The 24,623-nt window shown below is 37.8% G+C and overlaps 2 protein-coding genes across 2 annotated transcripts in view; both read left to right on the top strand.

Annotated features, from left to right (window-relative positions):
- The window catches only part of LOC135476134 (acetoacetyl-CoA synthetase-like), a 40,370-nt gene extending 38,308 nt beyond the window's left edge, over window positions 1-2,062 (top strand). Inside the window, 1 exon segment of the mRNA XM_064756048.1 lies at window positions 1,177-2,062. Within this exon segment, the coding sequence (XP_064612118.1) occupies window positions 1,177-1,314 (138 nt within the window). The 3' untranslated portion in view covers window positions 1,315-2,062.
- Window positions 2,063-5,720: 3,658 nt separating this feature from the next.
- On the top strand, window positions 5,721-21,982 carry LOC135477115 (uncharacterized). Its single transcript, XM_064757269.1, is given in 12 exon segments — window positions 5,721-5,765; window positions 8,087-8,225; window positions 8,791-8,946; window positions 11,039-11,202; window positions 11,722-11,810; window positions 14,969-15,188; window positions 17,014-17,089; window positions 18,610-18,671; window positions 18,673-18,758; window positions 19,321-19,524; window positions 19,801-19,931; window positions 20,988-21,982. Coding segments are annotated over 12 exon segments (1,641 nt in total). The 3' UTR covers window positions 21,257-21,982.
- Window positions 21,983-24,623: the final 2,641 nt, after the last annotated feature.

Below are 24,623 nucleotides of genomic sequence, written 5' to 3'. Positions count from 1 at the left end.
CCGATTATTTCTCTACCCCCTGAACGTTTCAAAATATTTGCAGCAGAGGTGTTTGAAAAGGTTGAAAAACTAGATGATTATCATTTTCTTGACAAGATTATTGGGCCACCCTCAGAGAACAAAATTTTGATATAAGTAAGATTTTAAGAAATGATGAATTTGCATGCAAGTCAAAACAAAAAAAATCCCCCAAAAAAGGAATAAAATAAAATACACCTATGTACTTTGTCCATTTTTGATGGTTTTATGATTGTCTTGTTTTTGAAGGCTTTCTGATCATGCTAATATGTCTTCAGCAGGAAAAATTGCAAAGATAGTCTACAGTTTACACAAATTAGATGCTTTTTAAGTTCCGTTTTGATACCCTCCGCCAACATTGAAGAATGCTTTACAAAGTTTCACGAATGCTTGGGGTTTGACTTGTCAGATGTTTCTAACAGAATCACAGTTGTAAGCTCTCGTAATTTTGTAATGACCTTGAGCATTTACATCTATTTTTATGTAGGTCAACCTCTGTGACAGAGGACACGCAAATATTCACAAGATAACAACTCTTAGTATTTTCATGTACTATTGAAAAGTTCAGGTTCTTGCTCATTGCAACTGTCAGGCCTTTGACCAATGAGGTGGCGTGTTTAAGTCCATCTATTGTTGTCTGAGGTACATGTGGATGGCTTTAAAAGAAAAGGACACATTTATGCAATCTACACCTTAAATGGAAGAGCTATACTTAGGGTTAAAATGAAATCTTAGTCGGACAAAGTGATGTCACCATGAATATTCAGGAGGAGGAAAGGAGGATTTTCATTGGACAAGCCAAAAACATGGAAGATCTTAGTAGAAAACGCTGTTTAGAAAAACTTAAAAAAGAACAACAACTTGTAGCTCTTTCATTTAAATTATAGATGGTATTATGTGTTCTTTTCCTTTAAGTCAGAACATTTACACGTATCAGATAACTGATGAATAGCAGTGGTTTGTTCTGGGCTCTTCAGTTTCCTCCACTCATAAACTTGGCCGCTGTCATGAAAACCAATTGAATAAATAACACAATATCTAACAGTTTCATTAGAATTTATCCTGTACAGTTACAGTATTTGATATTGAAAGTGAAACCATAGTATATAGCTATCCTTGGAGTGGCATAGTAAATGTATCATGAATGTTGTCTTGTAGTACACAATCAGTGGTAAGAAGGTGGAGGTAGCTGTCAGACAGGTTCTAATGGGGCAGGAAGTGGTACAGAAGGGAGCCCTGGCGAACCCCAACTCTCTCAGTCTCTACTACAACATTCCAGAGCTGCAGAACTTCTGAGCTGGACTCTTTTTCTCCCGAATGACCTTGTCGTTTGTTTCCTTTTGATAGAAGGAGGCAGATTATTCCTTCAAGGTGTGAACTAAGATATGCAAGTGTGGAATATGAGTATTAAGGCTATGTATTGTTTCTCATAAACATATTTACTGCTTTGTGGTGTATTGTTCTTGTTTTCTGTTTTTATACAGTACTGTGTATTTAAAAATTGTACATTTAATATATACATGTAAGTCATTCACATATGGTAGAGGTTAAGGGAGTTTATTTATTTATTGAGCATTACCTTAAGAATGGTTTGAATGCCAAAATGGAGAAAAGCTATCACCTTTTTGACTGAAATGTTTGATGGACCACTATGCAATTGCTGACTTGAACATTTTTTTTTTTATAAAAATTTGAGATAGGTTGAAGTTTTCTTTTAAATTATGGCGAAATGCAGGGCAAAATATGAGAGTGTGATTCACTGCATTCATTTTTCTGTGTGAAGTTTCTCTGAAATATGCCCAGCTTACGACTATTGAAGGATTATCCCTGTAAAAAGTTTTTTAAAGAAAAGCCAAGAAACCATTAATCAGTTACAAGTTTATATTACCATCAGAAGGTGAATTCCAAATCAGGAAGGTACAATGTGTTTATGTAGATGTATACATACTTATGACAAAAAACAGGAACAAAAAAAAAACCTTCTCCATTTTTACATTGTTGTATTCTAATTGTAACTTCCATTCTCATCAAGGTCAACTTTCAGTTTTTTTTATGTATGTTGATGAGAAGGACACTGAAGTGGAAATACATCCATGTAAAATCAAGAAAGTTTATTTGTTTTCTTTTTCTTTCAACTTTTCTCCACACCAGAAAAAAAATCAACGTGTGTAACTGTACAGATGCATGTATATATTTGGAAGGCACATAACATGATGCAAATAGAACAAATGTGTGTTTATTATTAAAGTAGATAATTGCTATGCATGAGTAAGTTAATTATACCCTCAGATTTATACTAATTAAAATCTGTTAGCGGATTATTTGCATGTTTGTTCTGTCACTCTTACTCGTGTAAACGTGCTAAATATAATGGACAACGTAGTCAAGCTACTGAAGTCGACCCTGCAGAATTTTTTTTGTGTATATGTCCTACAGAAACCACTCAGTTGTATGTTTGCTTGTGTGTTACGTATTATCATTTTGGCTTCATTTGCTGGTTTCATTACCGTGCCTCTGCGGGAGTCTGTCCTCATTCCAGAAGAGTAATATAAAAGACTTTTGTCAATGAAGATTAAGGAGAACTCTTGAAGTTAAAATTGATTTGTAATTGTAATAAATTGTATGTTTTGTGTAACTTGTGGATGTAACTTGACAGTGTTGTCCATGCCTGACAATATAGATTGACTTTGGTTATCGTTCTACATGTAATAATTCTTTTACATCATATGAGAACGGTAAAATCGTTGCATTGGAAGCTGATAGTGTTTTGTAATTGCAAGTTCCATGGTTTATTGTTTAACTTCACGCTGTCATGCATTTGAAATATTTGTGTATGTTTTTTTTTTATTGTACATGTGCTAATTTTTTTTACTTCAAATGTATATTTCTATGGTAACTTAATACCCGGTACTGCCATCATTGTTTTGATGTCTTCCATTGTAAAATTGTTCTCTTGTTTATAATAACTGTGGTGGTTTTCTGTTATTCTTCGTTTAATGTTGAGTTTTAAATTATGTACAGTTTTATTGAATTTTACCGTTATATCAATGATTATAGCCAGCTGACAACATGTACCGCAGATACAGTATATGTGGTTTAGGATTTAGGATTGTTTCTTTTTGCTTGTGAAGCATATAGACATGATAGAAGCTCTGCATTTTTTTTTTGAAATAATTATGTTTGACTGTTGTTGTGTTGTTTTGTTTGGTTTTATTATTTTACATTTAATACGTGTGGAAGCATTACTGTGTTTAGTAGAAGTATTATCCGGTGATTTATTTATATATAAGGGGTTTTTTTTTTTTTTGGGTTTTACATAAATTGTGTATTAAGAGTTATTGAACAAAATAAAACCTGCATTTGGTGAACCTTGAAGTATTTAGTTTTTCTTTTGTTTCGGAAATTGGTTTTATTTTATTCAAATTCCTCGGCCTTTTCACGTATGACAGCAACTTTCAGTGCAATTTATACACATTTATGATAAAATTTCTGAGACAAAACTACATTGGTTGGATTTGCTAATTTCACAAAAAGTAAAATTTTATCAGTCCACAGTACAATACTTTCAGAATATACTTGAAGAAATACCTTGCAAACATGTGAAAAGGTTGAAGAATTACATTAACTATATACATTAGTACATCAGTCCACAAGCAAAGAAGCTGTTCAAAACTTAAGTCAAACTTTTATTCATGAACGTTTATTTAAAATTAAGTGCTAATTTTCACCTTCGTCCTGAAAGTTAAGGCAACTCTCATTTTTATTAAAATTAAAATTCTTTCAACATTTTACAGTTTTGGCAAAGAATAAATCTTATAAATGATCACTGCTCGTTTTGTGAGTCCAAAGTTGACAAAATGGAATCGTGGTTTGAAGGAAAGTAAAATAAATAAATGTGACAATTTTTTTTTTTTCTTTTTTTTTTTTTGTGATGTGATATTGCTGGTTGGTGTATGACAGTCCATATGTGTATATGCAGCTTGCTGTTTGAAAGGGCTTTTATCTACATTCCGTGTGCAGTTGGTGCCTGCTATTCGTTTGTGAAACAGGGTTAAATGTGTCAATCCTATCTCTTGCTCTCACTTGTAATAGAGGGCTATGCATGTGTGGTTAGTCCAAAGGGCCATAACCCTGAGTGTGGGAAGCTGGCCAGTAGAGGGCTCAGGGGAAGAGAGGAGCATGGGAGAGGGAGAGGATGACCAGCAGTTTTTATGTGTGTATGGTGGTGGCCACATGTGTTTTGTAGTGTCTTGTAAAGGAAGTCTTTTGTGGTGAATACAAGGATTACATGTACCCGTACTGGATGTGTTGTTGACTCTTTTCAAAATGTGTTTGTTTTTTAATCATGTAAGAACCATATCTCATAAACACGTATGCATGGAGGAAGAATAAAGGAAGAAATCCTGTTATTAAGGGTGTTCTGTTTTTTTTCTTTGTGCTGTTGATTCTGTGGCATGTTGGTTTCTCTTCATTCCGCATTTTGGTTGGGCAACTGTTCTCCATTCAAACCAAATCGACTTATGTTTGAAACAATAATGAACCATCTGTAATGTATAGTCTAACGATTAAGTTTCACTGTTTCAGACAAATATTAGTGTTCCAGAATAAACTTTCATCTTAAAGATTCATTCAACAAATTTCTGTTTACAGGATCTGTGTTACCCAGTCATTTCAAGTTGTTTTTCATGTTGAGTTACATGAAGACGTAATTGTAGAATATGGGGTCTCCTTTGAGCAAATATAAATTTTGTGACAGGTGAAATAGTTTATTCACTTCACATAAATGTTGATGTGTCACTGGTTCAATGCATAAAACTGGGGTTCACTGCAACTTTCAGGTTCTTCAGTAACGAGGTTGGCTGTTCAAATCCATCTCTCACCTAGTTGGCTGCAGCTTATGTCAGGAGGTTTCTTGGATGTCTAGTGAAGTGCTGTGGTTTATTATGAAATTTACCAAGGTCATACAAGAGTAAACTTGGTCTCAACACCAATCAAATAAATAAAATTCAACAATGCAAATGGCCTGAAAAAAGGCATTTGTACCTTATACCTTTAGAATTTTAGAAATGCTTCTCAGCATGTAATTATATTGAACAAGTGGAGGAATATTACTTTGTTGTGAATATTTTGTGAAAAAAGGATGTAGAGCTTAATGAAGGATAAGGCCTGAAATACAGGTATTAATTTAAGTGAGTATGAAACTAAAGGTCTATCAACAACCTCGAATGATCTTGGGCTGCCCTCTGGCTCTGCCCAGTTTCCTCTCACCATAATACTGGTTACCTAAGTGAAAAGTGAAATATTCCTAAGTACGGCATAAAACACCAATCAAATAAATAAATAAATTAAACTAAGAACTCAAAATTTTGTCTTGGTATCTTGAAATGTAGAAATGACCAATCTAATTAAAAAAAGGACAACTGGAAAATAACTGGAAACATAGAATTAGCCAGGTTTGGAAATCAGGGTGTCTCATTTTCAATTTATTTTCCATTTTCCTTACCTCTCCCATATTAATTCGTGCCGATGTGGTATCTAAAATACACTGAGACACCTACTGGAGGAGCCCTACTGAAATGTTCAGTCAGCACTCATGTTGGAATTTTATAGCAAAGTTATTCCCCTTGTTCCGCATCCGATGGTCCAGAGTTGTCTCTCCATTAGTCCGACTCCTTATATGGAAAATTGCGGGAAAAGTAAAAATGGCTCCCGTGCCGCTGAAGTTTGTGGTGTCGTTTAGCTCACAGGTATGCGTTAATGGGCAATATTCATACATTCAAATCATTCAATGCTTAAGTTTCCTTGTGCTTCGAGATTCTGGGCAGTTGTGGCTGCTGTAAAGCGAAGGTGTGTTCTGAAACTAACGATACCTGGGCTGCGTCACCTTGCACTCACGTACAGCTGCTGAGTTAGGCACCATGTGCCGTCAACACTTTCTGAGCTTCTGACATTATGTTGACTGTCGTGATTTACAGCGTAGCTCCTTGGCTTTAAAACTTCTCAGTTGTTTAGAGAGTCTCTCCCCTGTGTAGTGATCACATGAGATAACATAAAATTATTTTTACAGTCAACTCTATGGGGGCTATGTTAATGTAGAAACATGGCCTAATAACTAGCCCCAGGTGGCAGTTTCAGCTCTTTTTATCCAGGGCTGGCGGAGTGTTTTAACCACAAGGGCAACCTGTTGTAAACTATACACAGATTCACACCATTTCCAATAGGTCCTTTCTGTCTGTGTCTCTTACCTGTCCTCTCACCTGCACATGTAACATCCCGGGTATATTCCACTCGGTAATGGCACACCAGCTCCGTATTCAAGGTACTGCAACTGTGTATGTCATCCAGGAACAACAACTTTTTCAAGACCCATAACTATAGTGACAACGAAATGGCTGCTGCTTCAGTGGTGACCGTCTCATGATTGCAGTGCTGGTGTACCATTATCGAGTGGAATATACATGGGATGTTGCGTGCGAGGGCAAGATGACAGGTAAGAGCCACAGATGATGCCTGTTTCGGGCTGCAGACATCGTTTAGAAAGGACTTATTGCATGTGGTGTGAATGGGTGTATGGTTTACCATAGGTTGCCCCTGTGGCTGTAATATTGGTACTCTGCCAACCTAATATTAAAAGAGGAGTTGAAACATCCACCTAGGGCTACTACATGACATTATATGTAAGCATTGACTTACCCTGCACTCCTCAGTTCTCAGTGTGCTGTCCTCGACATACTTTTGCCATCTGCTGCATGACATGGTTGTCCGTAATCTGGCAGGGCTCAATTTTAAGGATTTTTCCGGGTTGCCCATAGCCTTTGAGGTTGTCGGGCACAGAATTTGGTTGCCTGGATAGTTCTGTCTACAATTTTTCATTGAAAGATTGATATACCTATTTTCCCAACCAAATAACGAATAAAGAGTGGCATGTAGGAGAAATTCAGAAGTGATGACAAATTTAGTGAAGCCGACCATAAATTATAGCATTAATGAATTTGTGAGAGACATAATTTCATACTTAATTACAACATTTTGAAAAGTATATGTAAATTTTGAACTTGTGAACAGTTTTCTTACCATGTGAGCTTTGACAAGATTGCAGCAGCTGGCGAGTTCACTGTTTAATCTGTAATGGCAGTGTCAGTGAGCTCTGTGTGAGAATTTCATTTGTAAAAATACATACACTGTACACATCTGATGGCCTCTCGCTTGGTTTATTTGCTAACCAGAAGGACTGTCCCAAAGACATTTGAGCAGTGTCAAGCTCTTAGGCATATGGCTCTTGAAACGAGTGTAACTCACACATATAATTTTTGTGTAGCTTGATTCCAAGCTGCGTGTCTCCCAGCTAACATAACATGATGTAATGATATAATGAAACTACTTTCCCAGGGTGATCACTCTAAGATGATCACACGATCTCCAAATTTTGGATTGTCTTTTTGGGCTGTCGCTAGTGATGTAAGATAGAAGCCATCTGGCTTGTCGGTGAAACCAAGTCACCGGAACACTTGAATCGTCACCTTCAGTTGAATTACTGGACTCCATATCTCGTAGGTTGATTTTATTTCTGATTGTACATAACATGATGCCATAAATAACTCAGTTCCAACAAATTCAATATTGCATTGTAAAAATAATCCAAGCAATGTTAATATCACTGTTAGGAAAAGGAAAGGACAAAGTACAAATCACAGGGATACCACATGGAGGCTGTTGAGTTCACTGTATTCATGTGCCTCACATAGAGATTTTAAACTTGAGGCATTAAAGTTGTAAATGGAAAAGCCTATTGAAAGGGATTACAAGAGACAAAGACTTACAGAGTGCTCCCTTTTGTGATATATTGTCTTTTGCTTCACATCATTAACACTATACAAATATCTACTGATCTCCTTTGATTAGAAACTCTTTTCATCTTGAGTTGCTTATGTACCTAATGTAGGCCCATTAAAAAGAATGACTGAGCAATTGTTTTTTGTTGTCTTTTTTTCTCTTATTTTACTTGGTCCATCTTATTTCATGAGCAATTTCTGATGTCAGATTAATTAGGGTACATATGTAATTTCAGGATGACCGTCACCCAGTGGGGAACCTGTTGTCAGGAAACGGGAAGAAGCGCTGGCTATCAGCTCCCAAACTAAAGACAGGCCAGATAGAGGCCGTGTTTGAACTGGAGAGGCCCTGTGTTATCACACACATTGATATAGGTACTCCAGAAATGTATCTGTATGAACAAAAGCACAGCAAGCTTTATAAGTGCCTTAAGTTCCTCTGTCTGTCTATCCACTGATCGGTTATTCAGTCAGTTGATCAGATGGTAATTTTTGTCTTTTGACGTGGGCATTGTGTTGAAAAAGGGTAAATAGCAGAAAGCTGTGTACTGCTGTCCCTGTGGCCACCTACCTTGTACACCATGGCCTCCTACCTTGCACACTGTGGCCATTTAAACCCATAGTACATGTAAATGTGACATAATTTGTTTTCAATTAAGTTGTCTACTTTTGAGCTCTGACTTCCTTTTCATACTCGACTTATGAAGCATTTCCACCAAGTTTATTTTTATGAACTGCACATGGTTATGGTGATACAAAAAAACATTCTGTAGTGTATTCTTATAAATTATGAAGTCACTCAACCAGTTTTTAGATTTTCCAAAATTCCCAGTCTGCAGAGTTTTTTTTCTGTTTTTTTCTTTATAACAGTGTTATACATGTTTTCTGTCCATGAACAACTTAGGGTATTGTTTTTGAACCTGTTCACAACTTGTTGCAGGCAGTGTGTGGTGTGCTAACATTGAGGTTCAAGTGGGATGGTCTTCTTGGGCTCAAGGAATCCCATACAAAACAATGGTGGCCACAGCAAACCTCATGAGCCCCGTTGACTGCCGAAACTCCAATGCATTTATTAAAACAAGGATGTTCAATGCCAGTAAGTTTGTTTTTCTTTGATATCTGTGATATTTGAAATTTCAGAAATTTGGTGATTGTTTGATAAATGCATGTAGTTTAAGTGGGTTTGACTTAAATCTTTAAGTAAAATAAAACGAATAATACAACCTTTGATATTTCGTAAGGGGGGTGAAAACAGATTTGAACACTCACAGCCATTTTGTTCTGACGTGCTCGGTAACTCTATAACTTAACTTCTAATCAAGAATTCTTACAAGGCCATTGAATGCACAGTGTTGGAGAAACCAGAAAGACAATGTTGTTTGACTTGTATCCCTTGCCATATGGCTAAAAGCCAAAACATGGTTTGGGTGATATCAGTGCGTTCTCGGGTTAGAGAAAAAACTCGTGCCTAATTGGTGAAAATTGATAACATGGCAGCGCCTTCACTTTTCTCTTGAAACTCCTTGAAAGTGCTTGAAAAATACAATTTCATTTTCAAATACTTGAAAGCCCTCAAAAAAGACAAATACTCCTGGAAACTCCTTGAAAATCTGTTTGTCCTGAACTTAAATATTGTCTGCTAAATATTTAGGGAAATAAATCAAGGTAGAGTTACACCTGTAAATGAAGTTACTTCCTATGAAAAATTTAAACTTTTCCACTTAGTAAACTATTTTTGGGGGTATCCAAAGTAAATTAAGAATATGTGCTGTTAGATAAATGTGTACACCCTCTGGTTTTGTCCTGTCAGACTGTGTTACTCCAGTGTACTGATCATAATGTTGCATTTAAATAAACTGAATTTACAAATCAATTTCGTAACAAATTTTTCTGATAGAGGAAATTACATTTTACTAGGATCCTACAGATAGGTTGAAAAAAGGATTGTTTTTTTTTACCAAAAGAGAAAAACATACTGTCAAGCTTTGGTCCACTATGAATAGGGCAATTGTTCTAAATGTGACGCGTGATAAGCTCCACATATAGCAGGAAGAGACCAAACTGATTCTAGCAGCTACACCAAAGGAGATAAAAATGAATTACAGAAGGAGACCTACAAGAGTCATGGCCACAAAGGAAATATGACCTAAAGAAAAATAGCATTTACTTCAAAATCTGATCCGTGGCTAAAGTGACTGGCTAAAAAAAATACTGAACTAAAGGAAGCCCTGCATAATGATATATGGTGTTCATTTGTTTTACTGAGCCAAGGCCGGGTCAAAGAATGTGTCGCATTACAGAGATGAAGGGCAGATATTTCTTGCAAAAGCAAGCAAACTATTCAATATACAGGCATGCAAATTAAAGCATCTATAATTCAGACTTAAAATATAGTCTACAATTTTCACCATGGTATGTTTAATCTAGCCTTGAAAATGACAAAAAAACTCCTGGAAAACTTCTGGAAAACTCCCTGAATTTCATTTTCATATACCTGTACGAACCCTGTTCTCAATGTTTGCTGGTTTCTTCTCTGTGAGCTTTGAGGTCTCTGTCATACAACATCACAAAATTAAAAAGTACCCTCTTTAATTGACTGGGGCCTCTGTGGCTCAGTTTGTTAGCACGCTTGCGCAACATAATGACCCGGGAGCCTCTCACCAACTCTGTGTGATTTCAAGCCCAGCTTATGCTGGCTTCCTCTCCGGTTGTGGGTTCCCCCGAGCTCTGCCTGGTGTCCTCCCACCATAATGCCACTGTAGCATAAGTGAAATATTCTTGAGTACCGGTACAGCGTAAAACACCATTCAAATCAAACAAAATCTTTAATAGACTGTGTATTGAATACTTTAGCAATATATATATACTTGTGATCTAGTGTTGTGTTATATTTTAAAACTGAGGTATTTCAAATCTTGGCTTAAATATTAAACATAGGTGTATCATAAGTTCTGTTGTACTTGTGAATCTTTCTTTCGTTGATGTACGGCATTGTGTTAGTCATGTGGTTAAGTTGCCCGCCTTGTGACCAGGAGAACCAGGTTCAAACTGAAGTCCAGTCAAACCCATGACTTTACAATTGGTTAACATCACACTGTCTGTGCTTAGCATGAGAAAACAGTTGTAGTACGGCCGCATAATTTCAAAGTTTCTGACCAAGTAATCTATGGTGTTTATATATCTATCAGGTGACTTTATGGAAGATGTCCGTACTCAAGAATGGGACAGAATTCGTATCATTTGTCGTCAGCCTTTCAGGAAAGATGTACAGTTTGGTTTATCCTTCATCCGTATCACGGGAAATTTCTCCGACAACAACAACACGCATGTACAGTCGCCAAATCGGAACACGGTGAGTAGCCAGTCCTGGACCCAGTAGTTCAAAAATGTAATTAGCAGTTAAGCCCGGTTTCAAACTTTGTCTGGACAATCCCATTAGTTTTGTATGAGGCCAAGACTAGTATTAAGATTTAAACCTGGCTAAACTTTTAAAACACTTCTGAACAACTGGGCCCTGGAGACATCATTTAGTGTTTTGAAATCTGTGTCCTTAGTTTGTCAGAGAGACTTGAAAGAAGCAAATAATATGACCTTAGTTATTTTGAAAAAGATGGGAACAGATCTGAACGGCCACAACCAGTTTATTCTGATAAGCTTAGTAACTTTGACCAGGAATGAGGAGTTACCCACCAATGCTGTTGCTGTGAGTTAAAGTATAGCTCATGCTGGCTTCCTCTCTGGCCGTACGTGGGAAGGTTTGCTAGCAATCTGCGGATGGTCGTTAGTTTCCCCTGGTTTCCCCCATTTCCTCCCACCATAATGCTGGCCGTTGTCAAATAAACTTGTGAGTGTCATTCCGTGTTGTTTTCAGAATCGTGATGGCAACCCCACACAGTCATCTCCCTTTACTGGAGCAAAAACACCCAGAATGGAGGACGTCATTTCAAGACAGAGTGCTAAGTACATATGTTAAGGTTGGACACTGGGTTATTCTCAGTAAGTGGGGGCTGGTTGTGTCTGATGCAGTCTGATGCAGTTTGCCACATACTGGTTTGGGTGTAGCTTTAAGACACGAGGTTTGATGTGGTACCTGATACAGTTTTCCTCTTCCTGGTTTAGCTGTTGGGGTCAGGTACCTGATGCAGTTTCCCTCTTATTGGTTTGGCTGTGGGTGTCAGGTACCTGATGGAATTGCCCTACTTACTGGTTTGGCTCTAGCTTTAAGACCTGAGGTTTGTCAGGTATTGTTCGGCATTAGTCTTTACATATAGGTTTACATGTTGATTTTTTTTTTAAATTATGGGTCAGTTGGTGAGAATTGCCAGAGCCCCATTATAGAGGCGTGAAAAAATGTGAAGAAATTGCTGGAAGTAGTTTCACTCAAGTATGACGTGTCTGCACTTAACAAAATAAACCGTGTGTTATATTCAGATACTGGCTTCCTTTTGTGATGTTTTCCTCATTTTTTTGGTGGGATTTATGTGTTATGATTATCTATTGGATAATAATTTTAATTAGGTTTGGAGTCGTGCTGTCATTTATTATTGGTTTAGTTTTGTGTCACGAAAGGTCATTGAATGGTAGAATTTTGAGGATCATGATGGTAAATGTCACATACTGGTAATTGTCACATACTGGTCGGTACCTTGATTTCCTGTGATAGCATATGAAACGAAAAGATTTACACCATGTAAGGTATCCTACATTAATGTATTTAACAGCTCATAAAAATACTTAGGCTTACCTTACGGTAATTGAGGGCTTTGTTAGTCACCAAAATGTGAAAATAAAGAATGTGGAAGTTATCAGATGGCAGGTATTCCATTTGACCTTGACCCCAGTACTAAAGATAAGGGGCATACAGGCGTAAATGCGCTTAAAAATTACACGATACACTTCTAAAATTGTATTTAGTATGTGTATTCAGTACAGAGTGTACTGAATACACATGGTGATTTGTGTGTATACCTAACTTCCTGAAAGCTATAGCGTACATGCAAGATTTAAAACAAATAGTCTTGTCAAAATCGAAAGTAGATCTCCAAAGTAGTTTACAAGCACGAGACTGTCCACGATGGGTTAGTGTTCAGAAACTGAAGGTTACAGCAAAAGCTTGTGTGCCAATACCAGCAGCTGTGGAGAATGACTACTGTGATATTTGTATATGTGACATTCTCTAGTGTTTGCCATGAAGGAGATGTAGCAAGGGTATTTGGGTTACTATACAGAAAGATCCACTATTACACTGCAATAAATCATCCGAATATCGCTCCCAATGTATGGTTTTAATTCTACGCCGATCGTCAGTAATTTGTGCCATGTTAAAGTGTCATCGAGGTCCAGTTTCCAATGTGTACATGTATCGCTGATATCTGAAGGGAGAAGCTATTGCATTGCAATACAATGATCACAAGAACAGCTAGTTATCAGAAACACTTCAGATTTATACTATATGCTGCCAATAAATAAAGCACAAATAATTTTTTGTCTTCTAATGTAGGCCTACATTTTGATTTAGCATAACAAGAGTATCTTGTTTTGATCCCAAAAAGGCAGTTCGTGTATACAGAAATGTTTCAACAGGTAAAAAAAATCACCAGTCGCAATAGGCAAGCTACCATAGAATGAAATAAAACTGCAACCCTTTTTATCAAAACAAAATGAAAAGGTAAAGTTGTCGGTGAGTGAGTTATTGGAATAAACCCTGAAGGCTTATAGGTTGAGGTGTAATATATAAATGTAGGCCTGTGAGATTCATTCAGATTCATTCCACGTGAGGAAGAGCTGAAATAATTAATTTAATCTATAATGTTATGACACGTCGTAATTCTGGGCAATCAACATTTACATATATCTACTTGTATTCCAGTATGTAACTATCTCTGTAGCGCTAAGGGCCTCCGTGGCTCAGTTGACTAGCGGGCTAGCGCAGCGTAATGACCCAGGAGCCTCACACCAATACCGTTGCTGTGAGTTCAAGTCCAGTTCATGCTGGCTTTCTCTCTGACCATAAGTGGGAATGTCTTCCAGCAACCTGCGGATGGTCGTGGGTTTCCCCCGGGCTCTGCCCGGTTTCCTCCCACCATAATGCTGGTCGCCGTCGTATAAGTGAAACATTCTTGAGTACAGCGTAAAACACCAATCAAATAAATAAATAAATCTGTACCGATACATCTGTGTAGGCCTATACATGTATGCACATTTATGTCTTTCGATTTCCTCAACTCCCTTCACTCAGTCAACGTCACCATTACCAGGTGTATTGCTGGTGACCCAAAATAGTGAAGTGTTGAGTATTTTCAAAAAAAATGTGTCCTGCGGTAGACTTATCCAGTACTCCCTCTCTTTGAAATGTAGGGAGTACTGCGCTACCTCTGAAAATTATCTGTGGAGGGTTTGCACATGATATCGTCACTCTGGCAGAACAACAGCCAGTACGCCATATTGGAGTCCTTTTAACATGTGCTGGTATAGCCACAGTACTCCAATATGGCTGTCAGAAGTGGGTCATGCAACCCCCCTGTGGTACTGTTTAATCCCTTGGGTTACTGCCCAATAGTCAATTGTCCCAACAAATTTATTATACAAAGCTTTTTATGGCTGTTTGCTATTTGTGATGGAAAGATCCAAAAAGGGTTGACAGATTGTACATGTATTTGATGTGTCCTTTGACGTATTTATACTATTGAGATACAACTGTACAGTGTAAGCACGAAAACATGCATTACAATATGTTGCCTTGACCTGTTGCCACATACAGCAGTGGTACAAATAATGAAGATTTTCATGCTCACTCTAACCCAACAAATTATAACGACTTAGTTGCAAAAAAAATTAATATGACGTTCTCGTGTAATGCATTCTCTTTAAAGTCATGTCATAATGATATCCTCTATTACGTATAGAATAACTGATAGGCCCTTTGTGGGTGGTGAAGACCAACGAATTGTACTAGAAGACAATTGGTCGTTACTTACAAGAAAAATAAAAATAGAAGAAGAGCAATAGACCCATTTCACAGCCCTTGGCTCAAGTTTACATACTAATACCTAGTAAAAACAGGTCAATTAAGTATTAACACCATTTGTTGTTTACTTGAACAAATTTGTTTTTCTCAGAACTACCCCTGCCAGGACTGCAGAACTTCAGAATCGACTGTTAAAAATCGCCAGTTCTGCAGAGAACGGCAGCGCGAACGAGGTGTCCATGTCAAGAACAGTGCGACTTGTGCTGGCTGCCGCGGACCAGAGTCCCAAATTTAGTCCCACCATCCCCTCGCAGCATAATCACAAGTCTCGACTACTCTCCAACAGCGTGGACAGCAGGACTGGGCCCTCAGTAAGTCTAAACTAAAGGGACACTAGTCTTTCTTCGTACTTTACAGGCGAGCCAAAATCCTAAAGTGGAATAAAAATTTAACTGCAAATCCACCCATTTCTCTATTCCAATCTTGAGATTTTAAAAATTTTCTTATGTAAATGTCTTAAAAAGGAGAAATTGCTGGGATGGTACTCATTTCTCACACAAGATGGTATTCAAGTTTTAGTTTTATTTTTATACCCTCCGACGACATTCCCAAAACAGTTGAAATTGGTGTGACCTGACAGTTTTTTGTCTTTAATCGTCTGGTGAGAGTGTGATGTAGCCAAGGTGGAATGTATGCACCTTCCATCCACCAGCACACAAAGCACAGGCTCAGTCCTACCCTTGAACAGGAACTGATTGTATTAAGGCGAAGAAAAGACTAAAATAAAGTATTTATCAGATGAAAGACCATTAAACACTGTCCATCAAAATACTTTGATATACTTGTTCAGAATTTTTCTGACCGACTCAAATGTATTTAAAACATAGGACTCTACGGTGGTCTGTTGGGACCCAGAGGGTATCAGTGGCGTCACAGCAATATGTTTGGTTTGTTTCAAGGTCAATTTGTTGAATGCATTCATAGGTCTTAATAAAGATACATTTTGAATGATGAAATATAGCAGTTTATGTGTGTCAAGTGGCAAAAAGCTGACATCACTTGTCCCAATATGGCCAGAAAAATCCACATTAGAATCCAGTTATAAAAGCATTTTTTACTAGGTCAAAAAATATTCTAAACAAAAATTATTCAAAAAAAAAAATGAAACTTTTTTTTTGAACAATATTTAATTATCTTTCATCTAACCTGTTCTTCATGCTAGTGTGTTCTTTGCCTATTATGTTAAGGCAATCTTTTCCATCAATGTCGGCTGAAATTTCCTCTATTTGCTGACCCCCTTTAGTAAACCGGTTGGTTTTGGTCTGAGATTTGATGCTTTAAAAATCCTGATTTCCTTTAAAATCTGCCGAAACCAGGTGAAAATTCTCATCCCTATGCATTCTTGAAATCTTAGTGTCAATAACCAGATAGCAAAGCTTTTGAGTTGGTGGTTGTCCAAGGGGACTGGCACGCCAGCGTGGCACCATGACCCAGGAGCTTCTCGCCTCCTCTTCAGGCTGACCCCCATTAGTAAAACGGTCAGAGATTAGATGCTTTGAAAATCCTGATTTCCTTTAAAATCTGCCGAAACCAGGTGAAAATTCTCATCCCTATGCATTCTTGAAATCTTAGTGTCAATAACCAGATAGCAAAGCTTTTGAGTTGGTGGTTGTCCAAGGGGACTGGCACGCCAGCGTGGCACCATGACCCAGGAGCTTCTCGCCTCCTCTTCTGGCTGACCCCCATTAGTAAAACGGTTGGTTTTGGTCAGAGATTAGATGCTTTGAAAATCCTGATTTCAGCTGAAACCATGTGAAAATTTTCATCCCTATGTATTCTTGAAATCTTAGTGTCAATAACCAGATAGCAAAGGTTTTGAGTTGGTGAATGTAGCCTTACATTGGTTAAGATTTAGACCTACTTGTGTTCAGCTCCACTAGTATAGCAAAACCCAGGAGCCTCTCACCAATGTGCTCACTGTGAGTTCAAGTACAGCACGTCCTGGCTTGCTCTCTGGCTGTACATTGGAAGGTCTGCCAGCAACGTACACATTTGAGAAAGCTTCAATAACATGTCAGATGTCAACAGTTTCCTCCAGCTCTAAAACTGAATGTCATCATGTAGATGAAAGATGTTTGAGTGTATTCTTTATACCTAAATTTCTGTTCTGTGTACTGGGCCTTTTTTCCCTTACAGTTTAAGGCAGAAGTAAACCATTTTTTATCGTGTCTGCAGTTGACAGAAGAGGATTTGTCAACAATTACTATTGCAGGTAGGTTTGTTTTAATAAAACTGTGGAAATTTGTTTTCAAATGTAAGTTGAGTACTTATCACAATAGGTGCTGTCATTCAGTAAAACACTCTCCAAAGCTAACTTCTCAAAGACGTGGCTCATTTACGATGACATGTGAAAAATATACAGTCAGACTTGTACCTACGACCACCTGTAATCAGCGTCCATCTGCCGTAAGCGGCCACGCTCTACCGCGACCAAACAATTTTCCATGTTAAACGACCTGTAATATACGGGCACCTGTCCAACGCGTCCAGCGGCCAATATATTTTGCCACCAAATTCTATATCAACCTGTCCTGAGAGCCGAGACTTTAAACAATAATGATGATTGCCGCATCGAACATTCAAAAATTTCAAAATGGCAACCACCCGACTTTAATGGTTTTTGTGGTGATTAAAATTTACAACCTGCCACTTTGTGATAACAAGTGAAGTGTGAACATTATTGGTCAATAGCACTGAAGTTACTGTTCTTTAATCAGGCCTAGCTGGTTATTAGCCCTGCACTGTGGGCAGTGGATTAGCTCCATGCTGAGGTCCCTGCTATGAATGCCATAAGCAGCAGTCAAACTCGGATATAATCTGACCTCCTGTGGTTCCTCGCATGAATGGTTTCTTTGACAAATTATCTGGCTTGCTTGGCAATTATCTTTGCAGGTAAATGATGTTGTATTTTCATTTTGCGTGGCCAAAATATTGCCTGTACCGGATCTTCCTTCATTCGTACATTTTGTTGTTGTTGTTTAACCGGTAATGGCAAATATGATTGAACATCTCAGCAGTCTGACATTTCAGTCCAAAACTTTGTTAGAATAGTCATTTATTCCTACATAGGCCAAACTAGTACATGGCTTTATAGGGCTTGACAATGATTGGAAGAAAGTTCTCCTGTCATGCGTGCCCTCACGTGAAACTTTCTGTAATCGCCTGTTAAATGCATGAAGTCCATAGGTCTACCCCACAAAACTTGAAATTATTGAGTTATTATTTTACTACAATTGTTATATTTCTATGAAATCTATGTAGCTGACCAAATTAGTGTTTTAACAATTATGTATAAGAGTATTATGTAGGCCTACATGTGTAGATTTCCTGAAACTTGATTCAGTTGTGATTTGGCGTGGTCTTCACAACCTGTGCTATGTGGCCAACTGTCATATGCGGCCACTTTTTACGTGTCCCTTTACAGGCCACATGCCACATACAACAGGTTTGACTGTATGATAGAAGTCAAATCAACTTTGTTTGAGCTGGTTCTGGGTTCCAAGTATGTTTATTGATGGCCATTATTTCTGAATATTTCTGACCATTGATGGTAGATATGCTTAAAATATTGGTGTTATTAAGAAATATAAACTATGCGTTCAAAATGAAATTAAAATTCACTTTTTTTCGGCATATGTTTCTTCATTTTTCCTGAAATATCTTATTCTTATGGACTCTTCTTTGAAAACTATTATTCAAGTCCTAGTATGTTATGTGTGTCCAATTCTCCAGATCTTCGCCACCGATTGGAAAAGCGAAAACGACGAAAGCTGACATGTGAGGAGAAAAAAACAATTCATCAGCCAAACTCAAGAGTTTCTTCAGGCGAAATTCGAAAACGATACAGATGAACCGGAGAATGATGGAGATACTGACAAATTGTCAGTCCCGTTTTTGATACACCTTCAGTAATGGACTCAAGTGCTGATTCCATGAGTATATCAGAGGATATTTACATTGGACGACTTGAGCTGCTCCAATCCTCAAGTGTGTGACTACGAAGACAGTTTGGAAGCAGAAAGCTTCCAGTCGCCAAAGACGGCAGAGGTTAGTGTGATTTCTGATTCCAAATTTGACCTTCGTCGTGCATCACCACACCAATCTGTCCAGTCCTGGTATGAAAGGGCAGGTAACTTACTGTGTAAAAGACTTGGATGTGGTCAGTTCACCAATGAATGTTCATCAGATAGAGAGTACATTACCTTTGACAAAAAACCCCATCAGAAACATCAAAGTGGGACAGGCCATTGGCGTCAACACCTTACAAAAAACTTTTATTACCCAAACCGATGACGTCTTCCACAGTACAAACCAAGTTCCTCTGCACAGAATGAAGATGTGGACAATTCAGCACAGGGAGCTCAGCAAGCAAATAACGTCTTGTCAACCACGACCGCACAACCATGTGCGTCCCCAAATGTTAAGAACTTCACCGCCATGAAGCCTGTTGATAAAGAAGCGCAAATTTTATGTGAAACGCCCTCATCAATTGAGAATATTGGAGCAACTACGACACCTGGTCAGAAGTCCCAGGTGGACTGTACATTTCACCTCAGTACCTTCAGGTACCAGTATCTCGTCATCAGTGAACACCAGTACAACAACAACAGCTACAACAACAACAAAACGAAAAATTGCAGCAAAGGGGTTTGTACTCTTGTGCCATACTCTTTACAGCACTGCTGTCTATGTTCACTTTACATCACTGCTAGCAATAGCTTTGGTTTTTTCATTCAGATGTTATTAAAGCATTAAATATTCTTATCTACTCTGTCTGGGAAAGACCCAATTCATGACAGGTGACCATAATAATGGTATTGTGTACATTCTAGAGATATAATGAAATATTAAGAATAAAAATTTCTCTGGATGCTGGTTTTCATATGCATACAAATGTACATGTTAGCTGTGTTTAATTTGCAGATCGTCAAGTAGGAAAAACTGCAAAATAGAATCGGACTACAAGACCAGAACTGTCACAGTGAAGGTGCCAAGCTCTGCCAAGAGAGTGCCCAGCTCTCAAATGATCACAGTACATTGTATTGAATGTGGAAGTAAGGATTTAACATTGAGACAAATGTCCATGTTATTGACTCATGAGCCAATGACCTATGCGGTTGCTGTGAGTTCAAGTCCAGGTCATGCTGGCTTCCTCTCCGGCCGTACGTGGGAATCTCTTCCAGCAACCAGCAGATGGTCGTGGGTTTCTGCGCGGCTCTGCCTATTTTCCTCCAACCAGAATGCTGGTCACTGCTGCATAAGTGAAATATTCTTCAATACGGCGTGAAACACCAATCAAATAAATAAATAAATAAATAAATGTCCATGTTGTTATCTTCACCATCATGTTAACTCAAATAAAGAGAAAAGCAAAACGCTTAGTGGTATCAGTTCTTGGTTTCATGTTAAAAGGCAACACCAATTTATTTTGTGTATTTTTGGGTGAGCCAACACTTAAAAGTCTTTAAATGGAAGAAAAATAAATTGAAAATCTGCCTTTTTATGTTATCTGATGTTCATAATGTTTTAGATGATTTTCCTGTGTCACAACAAACGCACAAATCGGCGTTACAATCGCACAAATATGTCTTTGTAGACATGACCTGATTGGGCATTAGTCAGTCTGTTTAATAGGGCTTCGTTTTGCTTTGTATGCTTGTGTCGACCGCTCCCTCACACTTAAAATACCCTCAATGACCTAAAATTTTACCCACAGAAATGCATTTTTAAAGGCAAATAAATGTCACATTTATAAAAGTATTATTTTTGGAACTGAAACAATTTTCCATTAGATTGTCATCCCATGTTCCCAGCAAACCTCAAATCACCTTTGTAAAATTCTGGCTCAGACAAAAAATCCACATGACCTTGGATTATCTGATCTTCGACTTCAAATTCTGAAGTTTCAATCAGTTTGACGCCTGACTTTGGGTAGCAGAATAAGAGTGAAAATGTGTAGGCAGTGATACAAGTTTAAGTGGAGGCCAAATGAGCCGTATGGCATGATAGTCATGATAGTGATGTCAAAACTGTAAGATTTTATGAAACTAGCATTACCTCAAAACTTCAAATTTAATTTGGTTTGCTTTTTCACTTTTTAAATTTTGCAGAAATGGTACCAGAGCCAAATTACTTATTACATCAGGTACGCTGTAAGAACTTGAGCAAAACCAAAAGTGTAGACAAAATAACAACACCTGGGAACCCAAGGGCAATGACGGTAAGGACGCCAGTGTACCAGACGCCCCCAGACATTGGCATACACGTGGACGAGTGGAGGAGTCCACATATTCACAGAATGGTGACCTGTCCAATTTGTCAGCAGAACTTCCCGGAAGCTGACATCCAGGTCCATGCTAATTTGTGTGCTGAACTGTGAAATCACCTACCCACATTCTGCCTGGGATGATCCAGGAGTGCCACAAGATAGTGTTATAACTGTCAAACACTTGGACACACTAAGTCTGCGTGTTGGCATTTGGCTTGTGTGGAGAGAGATCAGAACAGTGGTTGTGTGGCTTAGAGGTCAGCGACTTTAGATCTACATGACTCTTGGCATTATTGGTATGAAGAAAAGGTTTTTTTTTTATTAGATTGAGACAGTCTGCTTTTCTTTTTACATTGTTGAAGTGTTGTTTTCTTTTGTTGTGTTGGAGATCTACACTCTGTCTGCAAGCTTTTGTATTGTGAACAATCCTGAATCAAATAATGCTTGTATGGTTGTGTATGTATAAAGGTAACTGAATATTTCACACAAGTCTTTCTCCACCAATCATGCTCCAATTGATGTTTTCCACTTTCTGTGTTAGGTTTTCTTACATTCTTCTCGTTCAAATGTATGAAATCTTTAAGCAGCATTCTGATTGAGACTGTGTCTGAACTAGTTGCATCCTGTGGATGATCGTTGGTTTCCCTGTCTTTCCAATATCTTATTGAGTACGACGTAAAACTCTAGTCAGATAAAACAACTTACCAAATAAAATGTTTTGCATTATTCTCACTAAGAATAAATTTTCAAAAAAAAGAGAGGTTTTTTTTTGGAGCATATTAAGAAACAGTATTGTCACCACAGTTCCCGATGTAGACAAAGAGGTAAGTATTTTTTGGGGGGCTGCATATTAATTGTGGCAACATTTGAAAATAAGGCATTTCACATTTACATTAAAATAAATTTGTGCCAAAAAAAATAGATACAGTAAATAAAAAAAAGGAATATCTGTCTGAAACTTTTTCCCTTAGGGAAGTCTTATGCTTAGTTTTTTGCCACTTGTTTTTTTTTTTTTTTTTTTTTTTTTTTTGATGTTGACTGTGCTCGAGCATAATCCCAAGTATCTTCACCAGTTTGATTATGATCATTTTTGCCAATTGTATAATAACAATATTAACCATATATAAATACATGGACAAAACATTATTTTGGCATTACCAATTGACGTGAAGTTAAGTGCAAATAATGGAGATTTCTTTCTGATAAGGGTGACAATGCAGTTGCTGTGATTGCTGGTTCATGCTGGCTTCCTCCCTGGCCATAAGTAGGAAGGTCTTTCAGCAACCTATGGATGGTTGTGAGTTTCCTCCGGGCTCTGCCTGGTTTCCTCCCACCATAATGCTGGCCGCCGTCACATAAGTGAAAAACTCCTGAGTAAGGTATAAAACACCAATCAAAAAAAATAAAATAAATAAATGATATCGATGACGTACATGTATCTTGTGAAAATTCCTGTTGTTTGTGATATTCTGGACATGTTCTCTATGTTAAAATCAGTAGGATTTGTTCTCATCCTCTTCTTCTCTGGCCATAAATGAAATAATATATATTATAAAATAAATAAACAAATATTTTCATCCTCTGCTGGAGCACAACACATGTGAGCGATGTAGCTCACTGTCACACTAATTCCTTGTTGTTGTTATAATGAAATAAGGCTTGACAGGATGCAATTTTTATGAGTTTACATGTTATTGTGGTTATTTTCATTGTGACATTATATACAACTGTGTTCACAATATAAAGTTAAGCCAGTGTTTTCACTCAGAAGGTCTTATGTTTTGATGACTTTTTTTTTTTAATATTAACAGGTCTGTATGATTAGATGGTTGAAATGTTACATTTTTTGTTTTAAATTAACCAAAAAGTGCTTGTATATTACAGCTGTAAGACATTTATGGTGGCATTGGTCAAGATCATGGTTAACTCCAAAATCTCAAAATGTTTTGTGGTGTACAAAAAGCTGAAAGAAATCAAATGTCAGATTAGAATTTATGCCTTGGTCATTTGAATTGGAGTAACAGTTGGACAGTAACAGTTTTCTTTTCTTTGTATAAAGTTAGTTTCCGTACATCTCTATTTAATGTTTGTTGATGAAGTGATGCCTCTAGAACTCAGCTGTAAAGTTTCTCAAGCTAGTGGAGAGAGTCCTCTGGTGGCGACACAGTTATCTTCCTTTGATATTGATATGTGGGGAAAGGAAAAGTTATCTCCCCTGCTCCTCTTCCGGCGGTATAAACTTCATACATTTCAAAGTATGCCTACAGTTTTCTTGATTACATACAGAAAATAGACAGATTTACACTTCACATTTACAGATAGTCTTGTTTATCTCTCAGATCAGCCAATCAGAGTCAATTCTGTATTCCTTAAAATTATTTCAGATGACCAACAAAAGTCATGGTGTGGTCAACTTATTGACGACTTGGACATTTCCGACATATTGATACCTGCGCTCACCCACGTGTAGTGTATATTTACTCACCTTAAAGGGGCCACTTTATGTGAAACTTAATTAATTTCTGACCAGATTGCTGAAGTGTTGGCATCAAAAGTATCATTTAAATGCCTTTTTGCACCTTTGAAAGTGCAAAGCTTTAGGTGAAGTAGTGTAATCCAATAAATAAATAAATTAATTTAATATGTAATAGTTCCTGATAGCCTGTGGTTAGTTGGTTTGGTCTTCCAAGAACTCCGAGATAAAACTGATCTTGCAGATACTCATAAGGCTAGCTTTCAGTGGCTATTCTGGAGAAGATAGAATGAAACTAGTTATTTTCAAGACTTTGATTATACATGTATCTTGTCATTTCTGTGTATATGGAGAGGAAGTCTGTTAGTCTGAGGACTGAATTTGGATGCAGAAATCCAGCTGTGTCTTACTGCTTCTGCCATGGCCTTAAGTCGGGAGATTTCTGTGGTACTCTGTTGTGGCTTTAAGTCAGAAAATTTCTCTGGTGATTTCTGTGGCCTTCAGTCAGGAGGTTTCTTTGGTACTCTGTTGTGGCCTTAAGCCAGGAGATTTCTCTCGTACTCTGCTGTGGCTTTAAGTCAGGAGATGTCTCTGGTTTTCTGCTGTGGCTTTAAGTCAGGAGATGTCTTTGGTACTCTGCTGTGGCCTTAAGTCAGGAGATTCTCTGGTGATTTCTGTGGCCTTGAGTCAGGAGGGTTCTCTGGTACTCTGCTGTGGCCTTAAGCCTGGAGATTTCTTGGGTACTCTGTTGTCACCTTAAGTCAGGAAATTTCTTTGGTAGTCTGCTGTGGCCTTAAGCCAGGAGATTTCTGTGGTACTCTTCTGTGACCTAAGTCACGAGATTTCTCTGGTACTCTGCTGTGGCCTTAAGTCAGGAGATTTCTCTGGTGCTCTTCTGTGACCTTAAGCCAGGAGATTTCTGTGTTACTCTGCTGTGGCGTTATGTCAGGAGGTTTTTCTGGTACTCTGCTGTGGCCTTAAGTCAGGAGATTTCTCTGGTACTCT

Source organism: Liolophura sinensis, chromosome 10 (assembly GCF_032854445.1).
Source record: "Liolophura sinensis isolate JHLJ2023 chromosome 10, CUHK_Ljap_v2, whole genome shotgun sequence".
NCBI lineage: Eukaryota > Metazoa > Mollusca > Polyplacophora > Chitonida > Chitonidae > Liolophura > Liolophura sinensis.
Note: the sequence above shows the minus strand (reverse complement) of the source record. Positions and strands in the feature narration are given on the sequence as shown.